Source organism: Oryx dammah, unplaced genomic scaffold (genome assembly GCF_014754425.2).
Source record: "Oryx dammah isolate SB20612 unplaced genomic scaffold, SCBI_Odam_1.1 HiC_scaffold_4, whole genome shotgun sequence".
In the NCBI taxonomy this organism is placed as follows: domain Eukaryota; kingdom Metazoa; phylum Chordata; class Mammalia; order Artiodactyla; family Bovidae; genus Oryx; species Oryx dammah.
The window spans coordinates 83217954-83245620 of record NW_024070188.1 but is presented as its reverse complement, the minus strand read 5'-3'; the positions used below and the strand labels follow the sequence as shown (position 1 = coordinate 83245620).

Sequence of the window (27667 nt, the reverse complement as noted above, 5' to 3'; positions counted from 1 at the left end):
TCCCCCGTCCCTGGGGTTCTCCAGGCAAGAACACTGGAGTGGGTTGCCGTTGCCTTCTCCAATGCATGAAAGTGAAGTCGCTCAGTCGTGTCCGACTCTTAGTGACCCCATAGACGGCAGCCCACCAGGCTCCTCTGTCCGTGGGATTCTCCAGGCAAGAGTACTGGAGTGGGTTGCCATTGCCTTCTCCGGAGAGGGCGAAGGTACCTCGTTAAAGAGGATATGAAGAGAGGAATCTCCAATCCTACCGGGAGATTCTTGTTATGAAGCTACTCATAATCAAGTAGGATAGAGCCTAAGATAATGAAACTACCCCAGGGCTTCCCTAGTGGCTCAGTGGTAAAGGATCCACTTGCCAGGGCAAAAGACATGGGTTTGAGCCCTGGTCTGGAAAGATCCCATGTGCCTCAGAGCATCCGAGCCCATTCATGCACCATGGCTACTGAAGCCCGCGTCCTACAGACTGTGCTCTGCAACAAGAGAAGCCCCTGCAAGGGGAAGCCAGCACACCGCAACTAGACAGTCGCCCCCACTTGCCACAGCTAGAGAAGAGCCCACGCAGCAGCGAAGACCCCGCACAGCAGAAATAAGCAGCAAACACCAGTCACACCTGTTCACTAGGCAATGCCAACCCCGGTTCTAGCACATAGATAGACCTTGTCAGGTCTTTCTGAGCATAAAAAAGTGAGGACAAGAACTTCTATTGCACACCACCACTTTGAGTGTGAAATGACAGATGTGAATTGCACACCACCACTTTGAGTGTGAAATGACAGATGTGAAACCATCGATCACTTACACGGGATCCTAAAAGTTGTCAGTTTCTAATCTCTACCCAATCTGCCAAGTGACGAAGAAAACTGCCATGAGGTTATGAACATCTCCATCTTCTCATAAATATATCTGATAAAATTTAGAGATCCATATCCTTAATTTCCAGGTCATTGTTTAGAAGAAGACTGATTGTTGTTTTTCAAATTAGCTGTTAAATTGTTTGTTTAAATTCACAAATAAGGACTTCCCTGGTGGCCCAGTGGTTAGGACTCCGAGCTTTCAATGCTAGGGGCGTGGGTTCAATCCCTGGTCAAGGAACTAAGATCCCACATGCCAAAAAATAAAAAAAAAAATTCAAATAAAATAAAATTCACAAATGATACAAGACCATGTTGACATAATTTTAAAAACTGAATGATGCAGAAGTCTATGGGGTATAAAATAAGTGTTCACTCTTCTGCACCCCCTTTTCCCAACACATTTCTACCCCAGAGGGTATATTGGATCATTTAAGGTCTTTCCCGATACATTTCTATTTTTCATAATCTCTCTTATTTTTCTTATGAAAAATTTCAGAGAAAATTAGAATGTATGTAACGTGATTTTTTTAAATATAAAATACATTTTATGTTTAAACGTTGGTTGGATATTAACTTTCTCTGCACACTGTTTAGACACCCTCCCCCTAAACTCAATCTCTTTCTCCTCCTATTTTCTTTCTGCTATCATCTATCTATCTATCATCACCTGACTATCATTTATTTTCCCATCTAGCTAGTTATAGAGAGGGATAATGCTTGGTTTTATTTTTTAATAAATACTATAACACATTGTTCAGCGACTTTTCACTTTGTAATCCACCTTGAAATATCTATAATCTTGAAATATATATCCTCCATGTCTTTCATATATCTATATTTCTGCTATTTAAATATCTGTGTAGCAGTCCATTTTATGGATATATTACCATTGTCACCATTGGCTGCCCACAGATGCACATTTAAATTATTTCTGTTTCGTCCAGTCATCAATCCTTTTCCTTTAGATTCTGAGTTTTCACACCTTATTTGGAAATATTTCTCTGTTCATAACCACATTTAAAAAATAAAACATGTTCATTTCCAGATTTGTTTTACGTTAACCTTTTAAATCTGCTTTGAATTTTTTGCTTAAGAGGCAAGACAGGGATTTAATATTGTATCCCCTCCCTCACATTCAGTGTCCCCAGCCCTGTCCTCTCCCAGTGGGCTTGAAATGCTGCTTTCAGTTAGGGTGTGCTGAATTTCGTATCGTACCTGCTAAGCTTTTCTACGTCATCCACTGTTTCTGGCAAGGCGATGCCCTTGGTTTCAGGCAGGAGCATCACAAGAGCACCACAGACGGATGCCAGGGTACCTGTGGGACAGGGAAACGGCGTTACGGTCCCCAGATGGCACAGCCGCCCGCATCGCCCCCTGCGCCCTCTGGAAGCCGCTGTGCTCACCACCCTATCTCCCCCGCCCCTGCAGCAGTGCTCTGGTGAGGCCACCCTGCCGGGCTCCCCAGCGATCCTCTGTCACAATCTCACAGTTCCTCAGCGTCCTCGGACCCTTGACACCCCCACTGCCCCTGCACTCTTGACGTCCATCCATATACTCACTCATCTCACAGTTATTTACCCGGGACCTACTAAGTGCTGAACACTCTGAGAAGCACCTGCCTCCTACTTCAGGTGGGAAACAGAGGCCACTCCAGAGGAGTCCCTCAGCATCCTTTGGCTGCCCCCCATCCCTGCCCTCCTCCCATAGCGTGACCCGGCAAGGTTGGTCCCCACGTCTGCCCAAGAGCAGCTCTTGGAGTCTTTTGGGCTCCTCGCTGTAGGGGTTCATCCTCTCTCTCCAGCAGCTTTACCCTACTGGTGACGCCTTGAAAGGTATTCAAATCTCTCCTCTCTACAGAGCCTTCTTGCAACCTCACAGGATCCTCTAACCACCATCCTCCTTTCTGTCTTAGAACCGAAATCCTTGAAACACCATCCTTTCTTGCTTTCTGTGAAAGTCGCTCAGTCGTGTCCAATTCTTTGCGACCCCGTGGACTATCCAGCCCGTGGAATTCTCCAAGCCAGAATACTGAGTGGGTAGCCTTTCTCTTCTCCAGGGGACCGTCCCAACCCAGGGATCGAACCCAGGTCTCCCACATTGCAGGCGGATTCTTTACCAGCTGAGCCACAAGGAAAGCCCAAGAATACTGGAGTGGGTAACCCATCCCTTCTCCAGCGGATCTTCCCAACCCAGGAATCGAACTGGGGTCTCCTGCACTGCAGGCAGATTCTTTACCAACTGAGCTATCAGGGACATATCTTCATATTCTAGTGCTGTGCCGGTAAATACCTAACAACTGGTTCTCCAGAAAACAAAGTCCTGATTTTCAGCGTTTGCCTTATTTCCATGGTGTGAATACGCCTGTTGTGGATGTGCGTCATTCATACTGGCAACGCAGCCTTGCGGGTGAGGCTCTGGGGAGATGGGCAGCAGTATCTCCACATGGACTCCAGTGGACACACCAGCCTCAAGGTCAGACACAGCAAAGCTCAATGAATCAGGAACTGAGCAGATGTATTTATTACCTCTGTTTCTCATCTCGTATACTCAATTTTTAATGATAACTGTTAGTCATTCAGTCACATTCAGTCATTCAGTCGCTTTGGTGACCCCATGGACTGTAGCAAGCTCTTCCACCCATGGGATTCTCCAGGCAAGAACACTGGACTGGGCTGCCATTTCCTTCTCCGTGGGGTCTCTCCGACTCAGGGACTGAACCTGGGTCTCCTGCATTGCAGGCAGATTCTTTACTGTCTGAGCCACCAGGGTGGCTCCAAGATTCTTGAAAACTTGCCAACTGACCTTGGTGGGCCAGAGTCACGTCCCACTCCCATCTGCTCGAGTCTGGGCTCTTCTCCTCAGTGTTTCGCTGGCCTGGTTCCCGCCAGATGACCAGGGGCTGCCACCACCAGGCCCAGCGGCCCTGCTTCTGGCCCCTGCTGCCCAGCCTCACGGCGGCTCTGGCAGCTGGTGGCCTCACCCGCCACCCCCTGACATGCCCGCCCCTCGAGCTCCTGGTCTCCCCACTGTTCCCCTTGCATCCCCTGCCTGGCGCCGCTCACTCTGTTGACACTGGACGCTTGTGGCTGCTTGGGGCTCTGTCTTGGGCCCGTTCTTTCCTCTCTGCCCTGTCTGCTGCGTGTGTGTGAGGGTTTCAGTCACTCCCATGGTTTCAGGGGTTATCTTCATCCAGGTGGCTTCCAAACCTTCATCTCGAGGCCACTTTACTCCTGACTCAGCTTGTCAAACCTACTGCCTCCTCACCATTTCAGCCTGGATTTCTTAGAGGCAGCTCATCCTACAAGCCGCCCAGATGGAATCCCTGCACGCCCTCCCACAGACAGGCTTCTCTAATGTGCTAACCCTCCCATGGCTCCGCCAGTCTGCAGCGTCGCAGCCCCTCTCCCTGCTCGCTCTGGTCCCTCACCCAGTCAGTCAGCCCCTCTTGGCCAGTTCAACCTCCAATGTATTTCTTCAGACCAATCCACTCCTCAGCACCTTCGTGCCATCACCTCAGACCCAGTCCTGACCTGATTTCAGCAACATTCTTTTAATTGTCTCCCTACTAGCTCCGTCCCCTCTAAGTCCTTAGCATATCTGCCATCAGAGTGAAGTTTCTAAAAGGCAGACCTGACCCTGCCAACCCCAGCTTAAAACTCCACACGGCTTCCCACTGCTGTTTGGATACAGAGCAGACCCTTTGCACGTCCGCTGGTCAGGCCCCAGCTGGTCTCCCCAGCCTTGTCTCTCTTCAGGCCTCGCCTCACACACGGCCCTCTGTGGAGAAGGTCACCATTTCCTCCTCTGGGGGATCTTCCCAACTCAGCGATCGAACCTGGATCTCCTGCACTGCAGGCCGGTTCTTCACCATCTGAGTCACCTGGGGGGCCCCAGCTTCCTCTTGCTATGGGTCTTTCCATTGCCTGGAGCACCAGCCTGCACCTCTCATGTGAATAACCTCTCCTTACCTTCCCATCTCAACAGGGGCCTCATCGCTCCCTGACTCTCTCTCCTCATGACCCCATGGGATGGGTTAGTGATCCTGTGATGTGCTCTTATGCACCCTTCTTTCTTTTCATATTTGTTTATTTATTTATTGGCCATGCCAAGGGTCTTAGTTGTGCGTGTGGGGTCTAGTTCCCTGACCAGGGATTGACCCCCTGAATTGGGAGAGCAGTCTTAGCCACTAGACCACCAAGGAAGTCCAAAAGTGAAAGTCGCTCAGTCGTGTCCAACTCCTTGCGATCCTGCCAGGCTCCCCTGTTCATGGAATTTTCCAGGCAAGAATACTGGAGTGGGTTGCCACTTCCTACTCCAAGGGAAGTCCAAAGGCACCCTTCTTTATCACCCGCTTTTGTGAGTGGCGGTTTGGAAAGGCAGCTCCCTCTGCAAAGCAAGGGCCTGCCCCACGGTACCGGCGCCCAGCTCAGCCAGCCCGCCTCGCAGCCAGCCCCCCATCTTGAGGGACTGGGCTCTTAGACGGCTCTGTGTTGGCTGAACAATGCCTTCTCTTTGCTTTTTCATGCTGGCCCAGAATCAGTGCTGAGCTTGTTTATCAGATCCCATGAAAGTCTGAAATGACCATTCACTGAATCACCGGTGAGACGCTGACTCTGTGGTCCCAGCCCTGCTGAAGGACTACTGCATTCCTCTGGGTTTATTTCCTCATGGACGCAATATTTTCATTGGAGTTTAAAGCTGCTGAGCAGTGAGTGACCAGCCTTCTTTACCAGGAGCAAGCAAGTGGAGGTGGAGGAAAGGAAGTGAGCAAGGAGCCAGCCAGCATCCTCTCTTGCTGATAAGGAGAGGGGAGGGGGGGTGTGAGACCTGGGAAAGTTCGTAAGTTGAACACTTTTTATTGCAACTCTATAATGTAAAACAAATTTAAATGATTTAGGGCCCGCATTTCACTGTGGTTCCTCAAAACCTGTAAGCTATGGGAAGAGCAAATGAATATCATGAATACCGAACCTGGTCGTCATTGTAGGTTCTATTAATACAAAGAATGCAAATGAAAGCATTTAAGAATAGTGCATGCAGCGAATATTTACCAAAGATGATAAGAGGTAGTTCCAGCCAAATGGCAGCTAGCCGGAAGAGGAGAAACGGGGCTATAATCCCCCCAAAATCACATAAACCGGAACACAGTGAAACTCCAAAGTTTCTGCAGAATAAAAAGGTTGTTTGAAATAAAAATATTTAAATAACTTCAGGATGAATAATATTTTCAGATTTCTAAGTAACAGGAATGGTAACAATATTTCCCATTTCTCTAGTGTTTGACATTGAAAACGTCTCCTCCCTCATACTGTATGCAAATCATTTCCTACGTAATTCATTTCCAAGCTGCTTCAGTTCAGACCTGTCACTCTGTGACCCTGAGTCACAGCGAGGCTAATTGGTGCCAGGGGGTGGAGTCTACGGTATTGGTGGAAATTAATCATCCATTAGCGGCTCACTACCCAGGCCGCTCTGTGGCACTTATGTGCCCTCGTGGCGCCTAGACTGACAGTAAGGTGTGCTCATGAATATTCCCCCCAGAAAGGAGGCCAGTTTGCACTCGCTGCGCACATTGGTTGATTTCGTCCTTTGGGAACTGGCTGTGGAGTGTGGTCAGAGCAGAGGCTGGAGCCTTTACGCAGAGTGGAGCTGATGATGGGAAAGGTAACTCATACTGCAGGCACACTCACCAGATTTTCTGATTTCAAGTCTAATGCGTGTGTGCGTGCGTGCGTGCTCAGTTGCTTCAGTCGTGTCTGACTCTTTGCAACCCCGTGGACTGTAGCCCGCCAGGCTCCTCTGTCCATGGGATTCTCCAGGCAAGAACACTGGAGTGGGTTGCTGTTTCCTTCTCCAGGGGATCTTCCCGACCCAGGGATCGAACCCGCGTCTCCTGTGTCTCCTGCATTGCAGGTGGTCAACTTAAAGCATGCAGCTGCAGAATTACTTAGGAGAAACCATGGTACGGATGTTGGAATTACCGTAATGTTGTTGGGTACAATTCTGAATTTACCAAATAGACAATTTCAAAGGCCATGGTTATGCCTAGTCTTCCCAGGGTAGCAACAGTGGTCCTCAACCAGGGTATTCCTGCAAACACACAAAGTTTGGGAGGAAGAGTTAGGGGTCGACTTTACTTTCAGTACAATTGTACAAAACAACAAAAGGCATTTGCTTAGTGTTCTCCCAGCCTAATTAAGTGCAAATGATGTGTGTGTGTGTGCTTAGTCATATCCGACTCTTTGCGACACCAGCAGGCTCCTCTGTCAATGGGATTCTCCAGGCAAGAATACTGGAGTGGGGTTGCCATTTCCTCCTCCAGGGGATCTTCCTGACCCAGGGATGGAACCCACATCTCCTGGGTCCTTTCCTTCTTCCTCCGTGGTAATGAGTGGGAAATGCCAAATGTTTGATATTAAATATTTTCTTTCTTTGGGGAATTAAGAGAAGAAAGAGTACCATGTCTGCCCTAAAAAGTCAGTACTTTAAATTTGTTAAGAGTTGGGCAGTTGATGACATCCTTTTTAAGGACGCTGGTAGGCTACAGTCCATGGGGTCGCAAAGAATCAGACATGACAGCGACTTCACTTTCTTTCTTTCTTTCTATCAGTTCAGTTCAGTCGCTCAGTCATGTCCAACTCTTTGCGACCCCATGAATCACAGCACGCCAGGCCTCCCTGTCCATCACCAACTCCCAGAGTTCACTCAAGCTCATGTCCATCGAGTCGGTGATGCCATCCAGCCATCTCATCCTCTGCCGTCCCCTTCTCCTCCTGCCCCCAATCCCTCCCAGCATCAAAGTCTTTTCCAATGAGTCAACTCTTCGCATGATGTGGCCAGAGTATTGGAGTTTCAGCTTCAGCATCAGTCCTTCCAATGAACACCCAGGACTGATCTCCTTTAGGATGGACTGGTTGCATCTCCTTGCAGTCCAAGGGACTCTCAGGAGTCTTCTCCAGCACCACAGTTCAAAAGCATCAATTCTTCAATGCTCAGCTTTCTTCACAGTCCAACACTCACATCCATACATGACTACTGGTAAAACCACAGTCTTGACTAAACGAACCTTTGTTAGCAAAGAAATGTCTCTGCTTTTGAATATGCTGTCTAGGTTGGTCATAACTTTCCTTCCAAGGAGTTAGTGACTTTTAATTTCATGGCTGCAGTCACCATGTGCAGTGATTTTGGAGCCCCCAAAATAAAGTCTGACACTGTTTCCACAATTCCCCATTTATTTGCCATGAAGTGAGGGGACCAGATGCCTTGATCTTAGTTTTCTGAATGTTGAGCTTTAAGCCAACTTTTTCACTCTCCTCTTTTACTTTCATCAAGAGGCTTTTTAGTTCCTCTTCACTTTCTGCCACAAGGGTGGTGTCATCTGCATATCTGAGATTATTGATATTTCTCCCGGCAATCTTGATTCCAGCTTGTGCTTCTTCCAGCCCAGTGTTTCTTTCTATAGTTGTATACAATGTTGTGTTAGTTTCTGCTGGACAGCAAAGTGATTCAGTGATACACATACATTCTTTTTCATATTCTTTTCCATTATGACTTATCACAAGATATTGAATCTAGTTCCCCTGGGCTATGCTTTGTCATTTAGTCATTCTCTATATCATCGTTGGCATCTTTTAACCCCAAGCTCTCTCTCCATCCCTCTCCTGTGCCCCCCTCCCTTGGCAACCACAAGACTGTTCTCTGTGCCTGTGAGTCTGTTCTTGTTTCATAGATAAGCTCATTTGTGTCATATTTTAGATTCCTCGTGTAAGTAATGTCATATATTTCTCCTTCTGTTGGACTTAACTTTGCTTAGAATGATCATCTCTAGGTCCACCCACATTGCTACAAATGGCACTATTTCATTCTTTTCTACGGCTGAATTGCATTCTGTTGTATATATGAACAATGTATGTATGTACATCTTTATCCGTTCATCTGCTGATGGACATTTAAGCTGTTTCCATGTCTTGGCTATTGCGACTAGTGCTGCTGTGAACATAGAGGGGCCTGTATGTTTTGAGTTATAGTTTTGTTCAGGCATCTGCTCAGGAGTAGGACTGCTGGGTCCTACGGCAGCTCTATTTTTAGCTTTTGGAAGAACCTCCATACTGTTCTCTTTTTAGTGGTTATACCAGGTACATTCCCACAATAGTGTAGGAGAGTTCCCTTTTCTCCACAGCCTTTCCAGAACTTGCTATCTGTAGACTTTCTAACAATGACCTTTCTGACTGCTGTGGGTTGGTGCCTCGTTGTAGTTTTGATTTGTAGTTTTGATGTCACCCTTTCTTAGTAGATGTGGCGTGAGTGCGTATGACTGCATGAACAGGAGCTTGCCTACTCTCCAAAGTCAACGGTGTTCAGCATGCGCCTGACTTTCATCTTTGAAAAGGAAACCTTCCCCCTTTATGAAATGGAGCAGGACCCCATGGTCCTTGCCCCCGCCACGAACCATGGCCTCTGCCTGCCTTTTGCCTGTGGAAAACTTTGGTCAAAGAATAAGTTTAATCAGAGAAGTGAGAATTGCGGAAAACAAAGGAAAACAGTTAAAGGAGATTAAATAATAATAATGTTGTCGTTAAGCATAGTCAAGGACCTTTACTTCTTTCTCACGGGCTATAGATAAATATTCTGAGCCATATCCTGTGAGCTATCTTACAGATACTAGAACACCAGGCGGAGAAGTTAACTACATGATGATCAGACTGCACCCAGGACAGGAGCTGCCATAGTTGAACAGGCCTCAGAGAACTGGGGACGAATGGATCCTGGAAATGAAGATTAACTGTACCTAAAGCAACCAAGATGATGCTGGTCAGACCACCGATGACCAATTTGAAGATGACTGTCAGAGCTGACTGTGCCATTTCTGCATGTAGCCCTCCTCCCATACTCTGTCTAGTAAAGCTCTCACCCCCCAGCTGGTCATGGTGGTGGTGGTGGGTGGGCATTGGCCTTTGCACAGACATCAGCCACCCTCCCCTCCAGTTGCCAGCATCTGAAATAAAGCAAAGTTTCCTTTCCGCCAACCTGGTTGCTTATTGGCTTTTGAGCTATGAGCAGCCGGACCCACCACACAGCTTTCTGTAACATTTATACTCATACTTGTTTATGCTCACTCAGCATTAAATGGTCCTCCTGCCTTCTAGAATTATTGCACTTTCCTGAATATAAAATTTTTTAGTAGAAAAGTAGGCACAAATGAAGAGGATGAGAGAAGAGGCTGGAACTCGGTAGATTTATGTGTGTTCTCTTCAGAGAATCAGTTCAGTTCAGTTCAGTTGCTCAGTCATGTCCGACTCTTTGCGACCCCATGGACTGCAGCATGCCAGGCCTCCCTGTCCTTCACCAACTCCCAGAGCTTACTCAAACTCATGTCCATCGAGTCAGTGATGCCATCCAACCATCTCATCCTCTGTTGTCCCCTTCTCCTCCTGCCCTCAATCTTTCCCAGCATCAGGGTCTTTTCCAATGTGTCAGCTCTTTGCATCAGGTGGCCAAAGTATTGGAGTTTCAGCTTCAGCATCAGTCCTTCCAATGAATATTCAGGACTGATTTCCTTTAGGATGGACTGGTTGGATCTCCTTGCAGTCCAAGGGACGCTCCAGAGTCTTCTCCAACATCACAGTTCAAAAGCATCAATTCTTTACTTCCCTGGTGGTTCAGATGGTAAAGCATCTGTCTACAATGCGGGAGACCCGGGTTCGATCCCTGGGTTTGGAAGATCCGCTGGAGAAGGAAATGGCAATCCACTCCAGTACTATTGCCTGGAAAATCCCAAGGACAGAGGAGCCTTGTAGGCTACAGTCCACGGGGTCGCAAAGAGTCGGATGCGACTAAGCGACATTCCTTCCTTCACCTTCCTTAACCTTCTTTATGGTTCAACTCTCATATCCAAACATGACTACTGGAAAAACCATAGCCTTGACTAGACGGACCTTGGTCAGCAAAGTAATGGATATTCAGAGAATATCCAACTACTAAAGAAAGCTAAAACTCATTAAACAAAACAACTGCCAAGGAGGGCGAGAGAGAAAAAGAGGGCTCCAGAGTGCAGGTCATGACTGAGAGCCTCCACCTTGTCACATGCTGGTTGCTCGCTGGCCAGGACGTCCTGGTGTCCTGGACGTTGCTCTAGCTGAGGACACCCGCAGCGCCCACGTTACCGTCACGTCAGGAGGGAGCAGCAGCAGAGATGCACTGATGGGCTGGGCCGCCATCTGCTCTGGCATAGTTGTAAACACATGTTGTATTTAGCTTTACTTTTCCATTAAGGCCAGGGAAGGGGACCAGGAAACACATTCCACCCCTTCCTCCAGTGAGCAGGTGGGGCAGCACCAGGTGCTGGGGAACGGAAAGTGGCAGCTGGTGCCCAGATTCCCTGGGTCCCGGCCCGACTGGGTGACCTCTTGCTGCTCTGTGGCTGCAGAGGAGAATGCCTCCAGCTCCCATGGAAATAACTTGATTACCCACGTTAGGTTCTTAGGCTACAGCTTCTTCTACTGAAACAAGATTGCTCTACGAGTGAGTCCCACTGACAACTTCAATGACAATTTAATCTTATAACTGATCATTCACGGGGGAAAAAAAACAAAAACCAAGAAACCAAATTAAAACACACACACACACACTCAGCATGAGAGATGTATGTGGTTAGCTCAGTGAAGACAGATCAACAACTAGTCAATTCAGTAAAAGGTTAAGAAAATGCTTTCAGGTTTTCTTAAGAATCTCAACTCTTTCTAAGCAGTAAAGGCCAGTATCTAACTGCACTGGACAGAGATTCTGTTGAAATGTGTGACAAAAGAGAAGTTCGAGAAGCGTCGCACTATTTCAACAAAAGGGTAAAATGAAAACAATTTATAGGAGGTGTAAGGGATGTGTGAATATTAAGAGTGCACATAAAAACTTCTGACCAAACCAGTAATAGTCTTAAGTTCCCCCTGGAGTGACGATAGATATCTTTTGATAGCAATGGCAAGAAACAAGACAATTTAAGACTGAGGACTGAAGCTGAAACTACCTCCCATGAACTCTCGAGGACACAGAGAAAGAGGGTCCTTCTGAAGGGGATTTGGTCAAACTGCTAGAGATTATTGAGAATAATTCCTCAGTTTTTGAAGAAAGGATGTAGGGTTTTAAACAAACACAACTTTATATCTCCTCTGAATGCCCCATCTGCAACAGACTCATTAATACTTTTTACTTAGAGAGAAAAGTCCAAGACAACTTTTTCATTTCAAAAAGGCTTACCCAAACATCTGGGTTAATAGCCATCTTGAATAAATTCAAATTAAAAATGGCAGATGAGTATGGGTCTTAAAAAGCTCTTTTAAACACAGGCAGAACACTCTCTGATATAAATCACAGCAACATCTTTTTCAATCCAGCTCCCAGAATAATGGAAATAAAAGCAAAAATAAACAAATGGGTCCTACTGAAGCTCAAAAGCTTCTGCAGAGCAAAGGAAACAGTAAAAAAAATGAAAAGACAGCCCACGGTTGGGAGAAAATCTTTGCAAATGATGTGACTGATAAGGAATTAGTCTCCAAAATTTACAAACAGCCTACGATGCCTAGTAGCATCAAAACAAACAATCCACTCAAAAAATGGGCAGAAGACCTGAATAGGCATTTCTCCAAAGAGGAAACACAGATGGCCAATAGGCACATGAAAAGATATTCAGCATCGCTAGTTATTAGAGAAATGCAAGTCAAAAGTTCAGTGAGATGTCGCCTCACACTGGTCAGAATGGCTGTCATCATCAAAAAAAAAAAAAAATCCACAAACAACAAAAGTTGGAGAGGGTGTGGAGAGAAGGGAACGCTCCTGCACTGTTGATGGGAATATAAATTGGTACAGCCACTATGCAGAACAGTTTGGAGACTCCTAAAAAAACTACAACTAGAACTACCATAAGACCCTACAATCCCACTCTTGGGCATACATTCGGAGAAAACCAGGGCCCGAATAGATACATGTACCCCAGTGTTCATTGCAGCGGTTTACAATAGCTAAGACATGAAGGCAACCTTCATGTCCATCCACAGGGGAATGGATAAAGAAGATGTGGTACACACACACACACACACACACACACACACACACACACGAGTGGAATATTACTCAGCCATTAAAAAGAAGGAAACAATGCCATCTGTAACAACATGGATGGACTTAGAGAGTGTATACTGAGTGAAGTAAGACAGAGAGAAGGAGCAGAAATATCACGTGACATTCCTTAGATGTGGGATCTAATGAGAAATGATACAGATGAACTTACTTACAAAACAGAAAGAGGCTCAAAGACTTAGAAAATGAACTTACGGTTGCCAAGGGGAAGGAATAGTTAGGGACTTTGGGAAGGTCATGTTCACACTGCTATATTTAAAACGGATAACCAGCAAAGACCTATTGTACAGCACATGGAACTCTGCTCAGTGTTATGTGGCAGCCTTGATGGGAGGGAGGTCTCGGGGAGAAAGGATACTTGTATATGTATGGCTGAGTCCCTTTGCTGTTCACCTGAAACGATCACAACATTATTAAGCGGCTATAGCCCAACAGAAAATAATTTTTTTAAATAAAAAGCTCTTTTATTTTTCAGGCTTTAATTAGAATTCAAAAATTTGGGTCAGAGATAGGGGGTCTTAGATGAGGATACAGCCCGAACGATTGTTTTGAAATTGTTTTCCAGAATTTCATTCTCCAGTCGGGCTTCGTGGGGGGAACGCTGGTTAAACAGTTTTCTCTGAGATAATTTTAGAGCTGATTCCCCTAAAAGGCTGCTCAGTATTCTTCTCAGGGGCAGTCATCCTGGTGATGACGTCAAGAATGGCTGAGAGGAAAAGTCTTTCTAATGTTAATTCAACAGCCCAAGGAACCAAGTCCAAAAGTTCCCTTAAGTGGAAGTGAGGACTCTCAGCTCAGGCAAGCAACCCCTGCTAACATTTGGTATTCACACACAGCACTATGAATTTGAACTTACTCTTGGCAGTCAGTTACGACGAGCGTGAGACTATGAAAGCAGCCGTATCTGCAGAACACACAAATAAAATGCGTCCAGAATAGGAGCAAGTCATTTCCATTGCTGCTAAGAACAACTCTAAGACTTGGGAAACTCGGTCTACAAAATAAAACCGACCAGATCAAACAGAAAAGTCTATTCTTTGTCTTCTGTTTTCCAATATATGAACGTGTTCTCTGTAAGACAGCTTGGTTCCCACCTACTTAGTTACTTCAATATGGGTTTGGACGTTTGATCTTCAATGCTTTCTGGGATCGTGCTAGAGGCAACACACATCAAAACCATCCCAATCTGTCTGGGGCCAGAGAAAATCTTCTGGGGGAGAGTTCTATCATGAAAAGATGGGCCCCGATTGAGTCATTGTTTTTCCTTTACTTTCCTAATTTCATATGCAATGAATATGTAATTAATATTTGATTCCTATTCCATATGGGATGAGAACAGATGACCTTGTCTTAGGAAACTACATTTAAAAATTAAACCTAAAACTATACAGTGCCAAAGTAAAATGGAAAGATCAGTGAAGTATCCAGTGGTCCTCATTTGTTGTCTTCTGCTAAATTGTGCATAATGCCCAACGATAGAAATTATGTCTGCCTCCTTTGAAAACGAACTTATGGTTGTCAGGGTGAAGGGATAGCTAGGGAGGTTGGGATGGTCATGTACACACTGCCGTATTTAAAATGGATAACCAACAAAGACCTACTGTACGGCACATGGAACTCTGCTCAGTGTCAGCCTGGACAGGAGGAGGGTTTGGGGGAGAATGGACACACGTATGTATGGCTGAGCCCCTCTGCTGTTCACCTGAAACCATCACAATGTTGTTAATCGGCTGTACCCCGATATGAAATAGAAAGTTCAAAAAAAAAAAACAAAAAAAGAAATTATGTCTATCTTGTTTATAGCTCTATCTTTACTCCCAGTTCAGTTCAGTCGCTCAGTCGTGTCCGACTCTTTGCGACCCCATGAATCGCAGCACGCCAGGCCTCCCGGAGTTCACTCAAACTCACATCCATTGAATCAGTGATGCCATCCAGCCATCTCATCCTGGGTCGTCCTCTTCTCCTCCTGCCCCCAATCCCTCCCAGCATCAGAGTCTTTTCCAATGAGTCAATTCTTCTCATGAGGTGGCCAAAGTACTGGAGTTTCAGCTTTAGCATCATTCCTTCCAAGAACACCCAGGACTAATCTCCTTCAGAATGGACTGGTTGCATCTCCTTGCAGTCCAAGGGACTCTCAAGAGTCTTCTCCAACACCACAGTTCAAAAGCATCAATTCTTCGGCGCTCAGCTTTCTTCACAGTCCAACTCTCACATCCATACATGACTACTGGAAAAATCATAGTCTTGACTAGATGGACCTTAGTTGGCAAAGTAATGTCTCCACTTTTCAATATGCTATCTAGGTTAGTCATAAGTTTCCTTCCAGGGAGTAAGTGTCTTTTAATTTCATGGCTGAAGTCACCATCTGCAGTGATTTTGGAGCCCCAGAAAATAAAGTCTGACACTGTTTCCCCATCTATTTCCCATGAAGTGATGGGACCAGATGCCATGATCTTTGTTTTCTGAATGTTGAGTAGTTTTAAGCCAACTTTATTACTTTCCTCTTTCACTTTCATTAAGAGGCTCTTTAGTTCTTCTTCGTTTTCTGCCATAAGGGTGGTGTCATCTGCATATCTGAGGGTATTGATATTTCTCCTGGCAATCTTGATTCCAGCTTGTGCTTCTTCCAGCCCAGCGTTTCTCATGATGTCCTCTGCATGTAAGTTAAATAAGCAGGGTGACAATATACAGCCTTGACGTACTCCTTTTCCTATTTGGAACCAGTCTGTTGTTCCATGTCCAGTTCTAACTGTTGCTTCCTGACCTGCATACAGATTTCTCAGGAGGCAGGTCAGGTGGTCTCGTACTCCTAGTTTAGTGGCAGCAATTAATAGACACTAAGTAGATGTGCATATATCTTCTGCAAGTCTTTTTTTTTTTTTTTTTTTTTGGCCACACAGGGAGGCTTGCAGAATCTTATTTCCCTGACCAGGGGATCAAACCTGGGCTCTGGCAGTGAAAGCACCGAGTCCCAATGGCTGGACCGCCAGGGAATCCCCTTCCCCAACTCTTATAATGTGTTAGCTCAGTGCGGTAGGTTGAACGATGTTCCCCAGAGTTCAGGTTCACCAGAACCTCAGAGTATGGCCTTATTTCAAAATAGGGTCTTTGCAGATGTCATGGTTAAGTTAAGGCCCAGAGATGCAGAGAAGGTCATGTGAAGATGGAGACAGAGATGGGAATGCTGTCCAGGAATGCCAGGGATGGCTGGCAACCACTGGAAGCCCAGAAGAGACAGGCAAGTATCCTCATTGAGAGGCTTCAGGGAAAGCAAGGCCCTGCCTACACCTGGAGTTCAGACTCCAGCCTCCAGGATATGAAAGAACAAATCTGTGTTGCAAGCCAGGCAGTTTATGGTACTTTGATACAACAGCTCTAGGAAACTCATATGCTCAAGAAAAATGAGATAAATGCAAACAGTTCTGTTTATCATCAACCATTCCAATATGACAGGATTTCTCCCCCTTCTCATTCTGAAGATGGGCATTCCTGTAATGGTATTTAAATAGGGTTATTTGATGTTTTAGGATTTCATAAGCATATTATTAATGAACTTATCTATAAATGTCTGACTATTTTGACACTGCAAAGAGCCAACTCATTGGAAAAGTCCCTGATGCTGGGAAAGATTGAAGGCAAAGGGAGAAAGGGGTGACAGAGGATGCGATGGTTGGGTTGCATCATCGACTCAATGGACGTGAGTTTGAGCAAACTTTGGGAAATAGTGGGGGACAGAGGAGCCTGGCGTGCTGCAGTCCATGAATCAGCACAGGTGGTTCATACTTCTGAGAACCGTGCTTTACTTTGTCCATACTCTTCACCAGGTTGTCAACCTCTCCAAGTCAAGAAATGTATTTTTCTCCCCTTTGTAACCTTCATGTTTTGCAGGGAATTAGTGATATGAAGGAAATGTGAAACAGGGTCAGTGATATCACAAAATTAAGTCAGATAAAGGTGATCAAAAGCAAACTGCATTAATTCCATTTCTGGGTATATATATATATATATATATGATAAAAAAAACCAAAGCCACTGACTGGAAAAGATACACACACCCCAATGTTACAGCAGCATTTCTACAATAACTAAGAAGCAACCTATGTGGCCATGAGCAGAACGAATGGATAAAGATGTGGTGTGTGTTATCCCATATATAGCGACTGAACAACGACAGTATGTGGAATCTAAACTAGGAAACGAACTCATCTACAAAACAGAAACAGACTCTAGAGAACACACTCGTAGTTAACAAGGGGGAGGGCGTAGGGAAGGGATGGATTGGGAGTTTGGGGTTAGCGGATACAAACTATTCTATAGAGAAAAAGGCCCTACTGTACCGCAGAGGGAACTGTACCCGCTGTCTTGTAATAAACCTTATGGAAAAGAAAAAAAAAATTCTTCAAACTGAAAAAAAAAAAAGCTTCTCTTGTGCTGACAGAAAGTACTGCAAGAGGCTCCAGCTGTCCCAGCAACCGCCCCCCCACACCTCCTGGAATGTGCAAATAATGAACTTGATCTAAAACACACATTCCCTGGGAGTCTGAAAGGCTTCCACCGTCCAGGCCCCGCTGTGTTCCAGGACAGGGGTAGTTGGCGATGGGTTAGCCATGCACTTGGAGTTACCCACAACCTCTGTATCGCACAGCAGTCACCAAGCCCTCCCCTCCCCAGTTTAACTCTGAAATGTCCCTGAAATCACCGTCTCCCATGCAGGCCCGAATGCCACCTCCTTGATCCCTGCTCACAGCATCTCTCCCTCCCCATTGCCATTGTCCCAACCGCTGCAGTCACTTGGAGGCGCTTCTCCGGCACCCGAAGCTCACAAGACCGCACCCAAGCTCTCGGCCTGACTGTGAGGCTGTCATTGCTGGACAGGGGTGATCCCTCAGCCTCCTTTCCAGGACAGTCCTGCGATAACGCAGAAGGCTCCAGGATATTCCTGTGATAACGAAGAATGTTTGGTTCCTAAACCAGCACAGGTGGTTCACACTTCTGAGAACCGTGCTCTACTTTGTCCATATTTACCAGGTTGTCAACCTCTCCAAGTCAAGAAATGTGTTTTTCTTCCCTTTGTAACCTTCGTGTTTTGCAGGGAATTAGTGATACGGATGGAGAAGGCAATGGCACCCCACTCCAGTACTCTTGCCTGGAAAATCCCATGGACGGAGGAGCCTGGTTGGCTGCAGTCCATGGGGTCGCTAAGGGTCAGACACGACCGAGTGACTTCACTTTCACTTTTCACTTTCATGCATTGGAGAGGGAAATGGCAACCCACTCCAGTGTTCTTGCCTGGAGAATCCCAGGGGCAGGGGAGCCTGGTGGGCTGCTGTCTATGAGGTTGCACAGAGTCAGACACGACTGAAGTGACTTAGCAGCAGCAGCAGTGATACGGAAGAAATGTGAAACAGGGTCAATGATATCACAAAATTAAGTCAGATAAAGGTGATCAAAAGCAAACTACATTAATTCCATTCCTGGGTATATATATATGAGAAAAAAATCAAAGCCACTAATTGGAAAAGATACACACACCCCAATATTACAGCAGCATTTCTACAATAAGTAAGAAGCACCCTAAGTGGCCATCAGCAGGATGAATGGATAAAGAAGATGTGGTCTCCTACATTGCAGGCACATTCTTTACCAACTGAGTTATGAGGGAAGCCTATATATATATATATATATATATATATATATGGAATACTACTCAGCCATAAAAAGAGTGTAATTTGCCATTTGCAGCAACATGGTTAGACTTGGAGGGCATTATGCTAAGTGAAATAAGTCAGACATAGAAAGACAAATACTATAAGATATCACCTATATGTGGAATCTAAAAAATGACAACAAACTAGTGAATATAACAACCAAAAAAAGCAAACTCACAGATACAGAGAACAAACTAGTGGTTACCACTGGGGAGAGGGAAAGGGGGGGTAATGTCAGGGTAAGGGACTAAGAGGTGCACACTATTAGCTCTAGAGTAAGCTACAAGAATGTATCGTACCATATGGAGAATATAGCCAGTACTTTATAATAACTATAAATGGAATACAACCTTTATATATCATGAATCATCATATCGTACATCTGTAACCTATGCAATATTGTACATAAAGTAAATTTCAATTAAAATTTTTTGAAAAAGTAAACTCTGACTACAATCTAGGTTTCACACATCTATTTCATCCACAAATGACCCTAAAACTGGGGAAAACGGAAAAATCTACAGCATCAATCTTCCGCACTCACAGTCGTTATGCCGATTGGGCAGAAACGGAGAGACATCACAAGAGTGTGCCTGGCACTATGATGTTGATGCTAGGGGACATTTGCTGAAAATGAGAAGTCCCTCACTCTTGATTATTTTAAGATTTTTTTCAAGATCTTGGCTGCCAAGCAGACTTGAGGGACAATTACCTTCTGGTAAGAATGCAGTGACAAGGCACGCCACCCCTGCCACGACATTGCTTGCTGCAAAGGGTAGGCGCCGACCGAATCGCTCAATAGTTAGTAAGATCAAGAGGGCTCCTGGCAGCTCCACAACTCCCGAGATGAAAAAGTCGATATAGAGGTTGCCTCCTATAATTCCCAGGCGCATGACGAGTCCTTGATAAACCACAGCACTTGTGAACCTGGAGTAACATCGAAAGACAACAGAGAACAAGTGAGAGAGAACTTCCACCTGGTCTGGAGGGAGGGCTGCGTTGTAAATTTGACACAAGCTTTTGAACCCATCACAAATCAAACTTACCAAGCAAACATAAGTATAAGTGTGCACTTCCTCATTTGGGGAGTTCTCACCAGATCTACAAAGGATGGATTACTAACTTCCTCATCCGTAACAGTGATCTATACAAGAGAAGCAGATTGTCAGTAGGAATACACAGCAAGAGACATCTGTATATTATAGATTCGTCATTGACCAGATTCAAAGCTACTGAATGAACTTACTGAACCAATCAGGGTCTTTCATTATGACATCTTAGCACCTGAGTGCAAAAAGTTTGGTTCTCTAGCCTTTGTCCTAGGTCAAATTCTCAAAGGTGTGCTTGCTGCGCTGAGAATCGGCAGTACTACATGCTTGGAATAAACAAAGATAAAAGGTGTGTTCTAAAGTAAACTACATTTGTGCATTGTTAAATTGGAGAAAACAAGCATAAAGATGGTGAAAGCAGGCTCTAAACAAGCTCCTTTATCTAGTAACTCCTCAAATCTTATGCTAACCAATAAGCTAGAGTCATGATAAGTTCTAGAGCAAGGCTGGCATCAACGGTGTCCTTTTGTTTCTTTCCAGCATCTTTTTGATAACAGGAAAATTCAGCTCATCCTTATTTGGCCAATCAAGAAGTTGGTCTTTCTCTAATTCAGTTAAACAAACATTGCTCTTTGCCTCCTATGAGTAAAGTACTAAAAAGGAAACAGCTGAACATATCCACTGCTTCTGGTCTTTTTTTTTTTTTTTTTACAAAATTTTTTTTTTTGCATTAAGTTTTGTGTATTTAAATATTGTACTAGAATAGTATTTATCTTGATTACTGACCTTTTAAAATTCTTCTTCCTTTTTTGGCTGCATGAAGCGGCATGTTGGATCTTAAGTACCTTGACCAGGGATTGAACCCACACCCCCTGCAGTGGAAGCATGAAGCCTTAACCACTGGAGTGCCAGTGAAGTCCGCTCTGCTTCTCATCCTGTGTGCTGAAGAGAGCTGCAGCGAGCACTGTGTCACACTCCCACGCACTTGCACAGTGTTACTCTGCCTGAGGAACTCTGACCCTCCCTAGTTCTGCAGGTCTTCCCTAACCTCGGGGAGAACTGATGATCTCCACTCCCCGCCTCCACTTACTAGACTTCTATGAACTACTGTGACAGGCTCTACACAATTGCATGCCTTTACAGGTCTACATGTTCTTCTCTCTGCATGAGCTCTGGAGTTCTCGGAGGGGCAGAGACTGTATTGTAGCACCAAGCAAAGTATCTGGTGTCCAAGCAATATTTGGGTGATGACTGAATGTTGAAACAGGAGGTCCAGTGCCTTGGCCATAACTCTGTGCTGAGTATAGTCCTTGGTCTTCGTCCTTCTGCTAAGTGAAAACCCTGGTTAGTGAAAACAGGACCCTCATTGTCTGTTTACTCAACTCCAGATCTGTTCCAGACTGAGTGGAAAGCTTGGCAAATTTTCCCCAAGCCTTTGTGTTGGAATTTGACTTAAATTCTCATGGATAGTACCTTGTCAATCACCTGTTCTAAACGTTACACTCAGTGGATCAACCAAATCTTGACATCTGTTGCCTATGCTTGCTCTGAGGAAAGTCTCACACACACAAAAAGAAGGCTGCAAAATGAATGTCTTTAGATCGTTTTATTTTCCTAAGTCTTTCTGACACTGTATTTCTTCTATCGTTGTTTAGTCACCAAGTCGTGTTTGACTCTTTTGTGACCCCGTGGACTGTAGTCCAGTAGGCTCCTCTGTCCATGGGGTTTCCCAGGCAAGAATATTGGAGTGGGTTGCCATTTCCTTCTCTAAGGGATCTTCCCAACCCAGGAATCAAACCTGCCTCTCCAGCACTGCAGGCAGATTCTTCACCACTGAGCCACCAGGAAAGCTTGTATTTCTTCTATAACAAGACACAAAGTTTTCACACTTCAAAATCTCGAAATTAGGATGTGTCCTGTAACTCAGCTGATAAGAAAGTAATAAGCCACAGCTTCAATACCATGGCTTTTCTCACTGAGTGGTACATAAAATGATGATGTGTCTCCAAATTAACAGTATCCTACGATCAATGAAACAATAGTAGTTTCCATAGCAACACTAATGGAAGACTGCTAATTGATTCAACCATGCATTCTTTCCACCCTCATTTGGATAATAGAACCCACAGAATTTTAGTTAGGCTCCTGGCTGCCTAGTTAAAGTCGTATTTTCTAGCCTCTCTTTCAGTTGTGGGTGGTCCAGTGACCAAGATCTCAGCAACGACGTGGGAGTAGAAGCTGTGTGTACAAGTTCTGGGTCCCATCCTTTAAAAGGAAATGGTTTGCTCTTCATTCACAGGTTCCCCCTTCCTGAGGGATGGAGGAAGAAGACACTGGTGAAATGGCTTCGATTATATAACCTATTGCAGGTGATAATGGAGAAATGAGATAATGGAACCCGGGTCCTGGGTGACCTTATGGGGTAGAGCTACCTTCAGGCCTGGGCTACTCACCTCTGCATGGGCACGTAATAGAAAAAGACACTTTTCTCTTTTTTGTCGCTGTGTATTTGGAGATCTCTGTTATAGCAGCAAGTTGACCTGTCCTATAACTAATGCAATCCTTATTAAATGTTCCCTGAGCTAATCTTCCAAATTCTAAGACCCCCTACCTTCACTTCAGGTGTTCCAAAAACAAATCAGGAATACCAGAAGCAAAAGAATTTAGTATGTCCCAACAATACAGTTGGCTCTTCACATTCACAGGTTCCACCTCTGTGGACTCAACCAATTGTGGGGCCTGTGATTGACTGAACCCATGGATGCAGAACTTGGGGATACAGAGCATCAGCTGAGACCCATTCTGTATAAGGGTCTTGAGCGTCTGAGGATTTTGGTATCTGCAGAGGGTCTTTGAACCAATATTCCACAGATACCAGGGGAAAACTGTATATTTTTACACAGTTGGTTATCAAAATATTTTTCACAATTAGTTTCTATATTAAAATGGCTAACACCTACGAAGTAGGTAATATTTCTTAGATTCCGGGCTAATGAATTGATGAATTGAAATGAAGCATGAAATATTGCATTTAATTCTCATCAAGACTCTCTAAAGTTAGTACTCTTCAGGGTTCTATTGTATAAATAAGTAAAACAAGGCTTAGCACACAAGCATTCAATAGAAGAAGGGTGGCTAAGCTAGGATGTGAAGTCCAGGCAGTTGATGAGAGCTTCTGTTCTTCATCGTCTCACTGCACTACTGAACATACTAAAACTTTTCATTCTAGAAAGCTTCTCTGTGGTTTACAGTATCTTCTATATAATTTTAGAGAAGGACATTATGACCAAAAATCTAATCCTTAGTTAAAACACAATTTTATGGAAAAGGTGGCCTTGATGAAAATGATTTAGATTTTGAGGATCTTTAAATTCCAGATTAAAACCACTCTTTATATGAGGGCAGCTTTCCTCCTTGGATGGATGACTTACTCCAGTGGTTCTTTTCTTTGCACTTAGGGCTTTTTCCACAACTCAGACTTGGGGTCGTGTTTATATCAGACTGTTGTCTTCTCTCCAGGAAGTTCCTGACAGCATTGCCCATCTGCACATGGGCACCACGATCACCCAGAGCACAGAGGGGGACAAGCTTTCCTTTTTGACAGCAATACTCACAACGATTTATTCAGTTCAGTCAGTTCAGTTCAGTCGCTCAGTCATGTCCGACATTTTGCAACCCCATGGACCACAGCATGCCAGGCCTCCTTGTCCATCACCAACTCCCGGAGTTTACTCAAATTCATGTCCATTGAGTCGGTGATGCCATCCAGCCATCTCATCCTCTGTCATCCCCTTCTCCTCCTGCCTTCAATCTTTCCCAGCATCACAGTCTTTTCCAATGAGTCAGTTCCAATGAACATCAGGTGGCCAAAGTATTGGAGTTTCAGCTTCAACATCAGTCCTTCCGATGAACACCCAGGACTGATCTCCTTTAGAATGGACTGGTTGCATCTCCTTGCAGTCCAAGGGACTCTCAAGAGTCTTCTCCAGCACCACAGTTCAAAAGCACCAATTCTTTGGTGCTCAGCTTTCTTTATAGTCCAACTCTCACATCCATACATGACCACTGGAAAAACCATAGCCTTGACTAGACAGACAGAACTTTGTTGGCAAAGTAATGTCTCTGCTTTTTAATATGCTGTCTAGGTTGGTCACAACTTTCCTTCCAAGGAGTAAGTGTCTTTTAATTTCATGGCTGCAGTCACCATCTGCAGTGATTTGGGAGCCCCCCAAAATAAAGTCAACCACTATTTCCCCATCTATTTGCCATGAAGTGATGAGACCAGATGCCATGATCTTTGTTTTCTGAATGTTGAGCTTTAAGCCAATTATTTCACTCTCCTCTTTCACTTTCATCAAGAAGCTCTTTACTTTCTTCAATTTCTGCCATAAGGGTGGTGTCGATATTTCTCTCGGCAATCTTGATTTCAGCTTCTGCTTCATCCAGCCTGGAATGTCACATGATGTACTCTGCATGTAAGTTAAATAAGCAGGGTTACAATATACAGCCTTGACGTACTCCTTTCCTGATTTGGAACTAGACTGTTGTTCCATGTCCAGTTCTAACTGTTGCTTCTTGACCTGCATACAGATTTCTCAGGAGGCAGGTCAGGTGGTCTGGTATTCCCATCTCTTTAAGAATTTTCCACAGTTTATTGTGATCCACATGTCTAAACAAAGTTGGATGCTGTTTTAAGTCTAGAATTCCAGATCCAGGAGCCTGGAACTGTGCTTACTGTCTGAAGCCCATTTAGATTGGTTTTCTGTTATTTGTTGCCAAAAGCAGAATTATCTCAATAATTTAGTCCAGAACAATGCTTTTGCATAATAACAGAATATTTTAGGCAAAATAACTTTGCATTAAAGAATGAAAATAATTGCTTCACTACTTCAATTTACTCTGTAAGAATATTTAGTATTAGTCTTAATTTCAAACTTTTCATATTTAGAATCAAGCGGTCACATGATCTCTGCTTTTCCAAGGTACATGTTTAACGCCTAATATATATCCTACACCAAAAGAATATGCAGCGCTGATAATAACTAAAGGTAATCAAGACCAATTTCCCCCATTCAGTAAATGAAAGGATTAATAGTGCTTCCAAGCAAGTGAGTATTTTGCCAATTTGAGAACAAATCCAGCTGGTCTTTGATTTACTAACACACTGTCCACAGTGACGCAGATATTCTGAAAGATGACCCACTTTCTGGGTGTCCAAAGACCTCGGGAGACTAAAAGCCATATCTTGGATGGAATTCATCCAGGAAAGTCTTGGCAACCCATGTGCAGTGACTGGTTCAGCGCCTACCCTTTTATAACAACTTCTAGCTTTGTATTTTGAAATGAAATCATGTTTATTTTCTATCTCCAAAGTGTTTGCATAGTCTTAGATGTAAAAGAATAGAAATGCTCTATTAGATTATTATAGATAGATGGACTTTAACTTTGTTTTATTGAAATATAATTTACATCCAGTAGTATTTAGCAACTTTAAGCTACATTTCACGAAATTTTGACAAATGCATCAAGTCACATAATCACCACTGCCATCATGATGTGGGATATTTCTGCCACCCCCCAAAGTTTCTTCCTGTCTCTTTGCAATCAATTCTCTCCCCCCTGATGTTCAGCCCCTGGTAAACCCTCATCTGCTTTCTGTCATTAGTTTGCCTTTCTAGAATTTCATGTAAGTGGAACCATACAGTATGTTATCTTGAGTATCTAACTTGGCTTTAATGTTTTTCATACATTTGTCCATCTAAGAGATGTCTGCCTGCTCTCATTTGGAGCAAAGGAAGATGGGAAATGCTCTTGGAAACACCTGTCTGTTTGGATCCTTGTTGCCTAGTAACGCCACTCGTTGAAAAAGGGGCTGCTCACAGGTAAACTGTACAGGTTGGTTTCCTGATATTCATTTACTGAACTGATGGCTATTTGTTCTATTTGTTTCTCAACTGTCTTTTAATTCTGCCAAGACTTTTGCTTTACATCAACAACAATGTACCCTGTGTTAAAAGCATACTTTATTCATCTTTCTTTGATTAATCAGGTTCTATTTATAATTCTTTCTGGTGCCTTTCTGAAACATTTCTTGAAGTTGACATTTTAATTTAAATTGCCAAGGAAGAGAAAGACACTATAAATAACAATCTATTATAAATATGGTGTTCAGAGCTCTCCTGACAAGGGATTGGTTTCTGGGCAAGAAACAAACTTACAGTTACCAAAGGGGAAAGGGTGGGAGGGATAAATTAGGAGTTTAGAATTAACATATACACATTATTATATATAAAATAACCAACAATGATCTCTGTATAGGACAGGGAACTAAACTCAATATATTTTAATAATATTTGAGGGAGAAGAGTCTGAAAAATAGAAGTATGTATATGCAAAACTGAGTCACTTTTCTGTCCATCTGAAACTAGTGTGACAGTGTAAAGCAGCTATACTTCAACAAAAAAAAATTTAAGAGATAAACAGCCAGGATCAGGCTAGAGATGTTTTATTTTAGAACATTTTTTTTTACCAGCACATTATTTAAATAACCCCAAACTTTCATTCTCCTCCAATGAACTTTTGTTCAAAACAACTCTCCCAATTTCTTCCCAGAACCTAATAATAGCTAACCTTCCCTTTGTATCCTCAGACTGGACTATGGTTCTCCTTAGCTCATATGTCGCGATTTGTAATGCCTCTGCTATTCCCAAATAAACTCATCTTTACTAAATAATAATTGCTGTTTATTTTGTCTAAGGTCAGCAATATACACACCTGATACCAGTGAGTGTTCAAAAATGGAGACAATCTACTCTATATTAATATTATTTTTATAACTTTTTGGAGATACTCTGCTTCCAGATGATAATTCAGTTGGCATTAAAAAAAATCTTTTCCATTAGTAAACTGTAGGGAGATTCTTTTTAAAGGTACTCCTTTTGTAAAGACAACTGTCATTGTGCCTTCTGCAAAAAAAAAAAAAAAAAAAAAAAAGATTTCTTTTATTATTAGATTTTCTTATGTTTACCAGGCATATTTAAAGTTCATCTGGCACTGGTGATCTCTGAGGCTTTAAGGCAGGGTAAGTTTTCAAGAATGTACACAGAGCAACAGATGCTTGGAGAACCTTCCTACTCAAAGCGTGGTCCGTGAAGCCACAGCGTTTTTGCCAGGGAACTTGTTAAAGATGCTCTACCTTGGACTTCCCTAGTGGCTCAGATGGTAAAGCCTCTGCCTACAATGCGGGAGACCCATGTTCAATCCCTGGGTCGAGAAGATCTCCTGGAGAAGGAAATGGCAACCCACTCCCGTACTCTTGCCTGGAAAATCCCATGGATGGAGGAAGCTGGTAGGCTACAGTCCACAGGGTCGCAAAGAGTCAGACATGACTGAGTGGCTTCACTCCACCTTGGATGAAGAAATCAGAGTCTGCATTTTCTCTTTAAAGAGGAGATTTGTAATTGCTCACTGTAGGCTGTGCTGGGTCTTGGCTGCTGCAGGGGCTCTTCTCTAGCTGTGGCGAGTGGGTGCTCCTTGGTAGCTGGGTGCGTGGGCTTCTCATCGTGGTGGCTTCTCTTGCTGCAGAGGAGGGGCTCTAGGCCGTGGAGGCTTCATGAGCTGCAGCTCCTGGGCTCCAGAGCATAGGCTCAGCAGTTGGGGTGCTCAGGTTTAGTTACCCCACGGCAGGTAGGATCTGCCCAGATCAGAGACTGAACCCGTGTCTCCTTCATTGGCAGGTGGATTCTTTACCACTGAGTCTCCAGGGAAGCCCCAGAATCTGCATTTTAACAACCTCTCAGGAGACTCATGTGAGACGCCCAGGTGGTCCCTGAAGTCCTGCCTCACCTGCTGCCTCCTAGTATTATTCTTACTGGCCGGGAAGGAACGTGAGCCCCCTGGGTTGAGGGGGAAGAACCCAGCTGAGCAG

General features: G+C 44.3%; 1 protein-coding gene across 2 annotated transcripts in view; it reads right to left on the bottom strand.

The window, feature by feature from the left end:
• The window catches only part of SLC22A3 (solute carrier family 22 member 3), a 99971-nt gene that overhangs the window by 3918 nt on the left and 68386 nt on the right, over nt 1-27667 (bottom strand). Inside the window, exons 6-10 of one of the 2 annotated variants that reach the window (XM_040238932.1) lie at nt 19738-19835; nt 19404-19618; nt 6836-6944; nt 5906-6018; nt 2070-2169 (exon numbers count right to left, since the gene is read on the bottom strand). In XM_040238932.1, the coding sequence (XP_040094866.1) occupies nt 2070-2169; nt 5906-6018; nt 6836-6944; nt 19404-19618; nt 19738-19835 (635 nt within the window). Of the gene's footprint in view, nt 1-2069; nt 2170-5905; nt 6019-6835; nt 6945-19403; nt 19619-19737; nt 19836-27667 lie in introns of those variants that run through there. The other variant, XM_040238933.1, reaches the window with a different exon arrangement.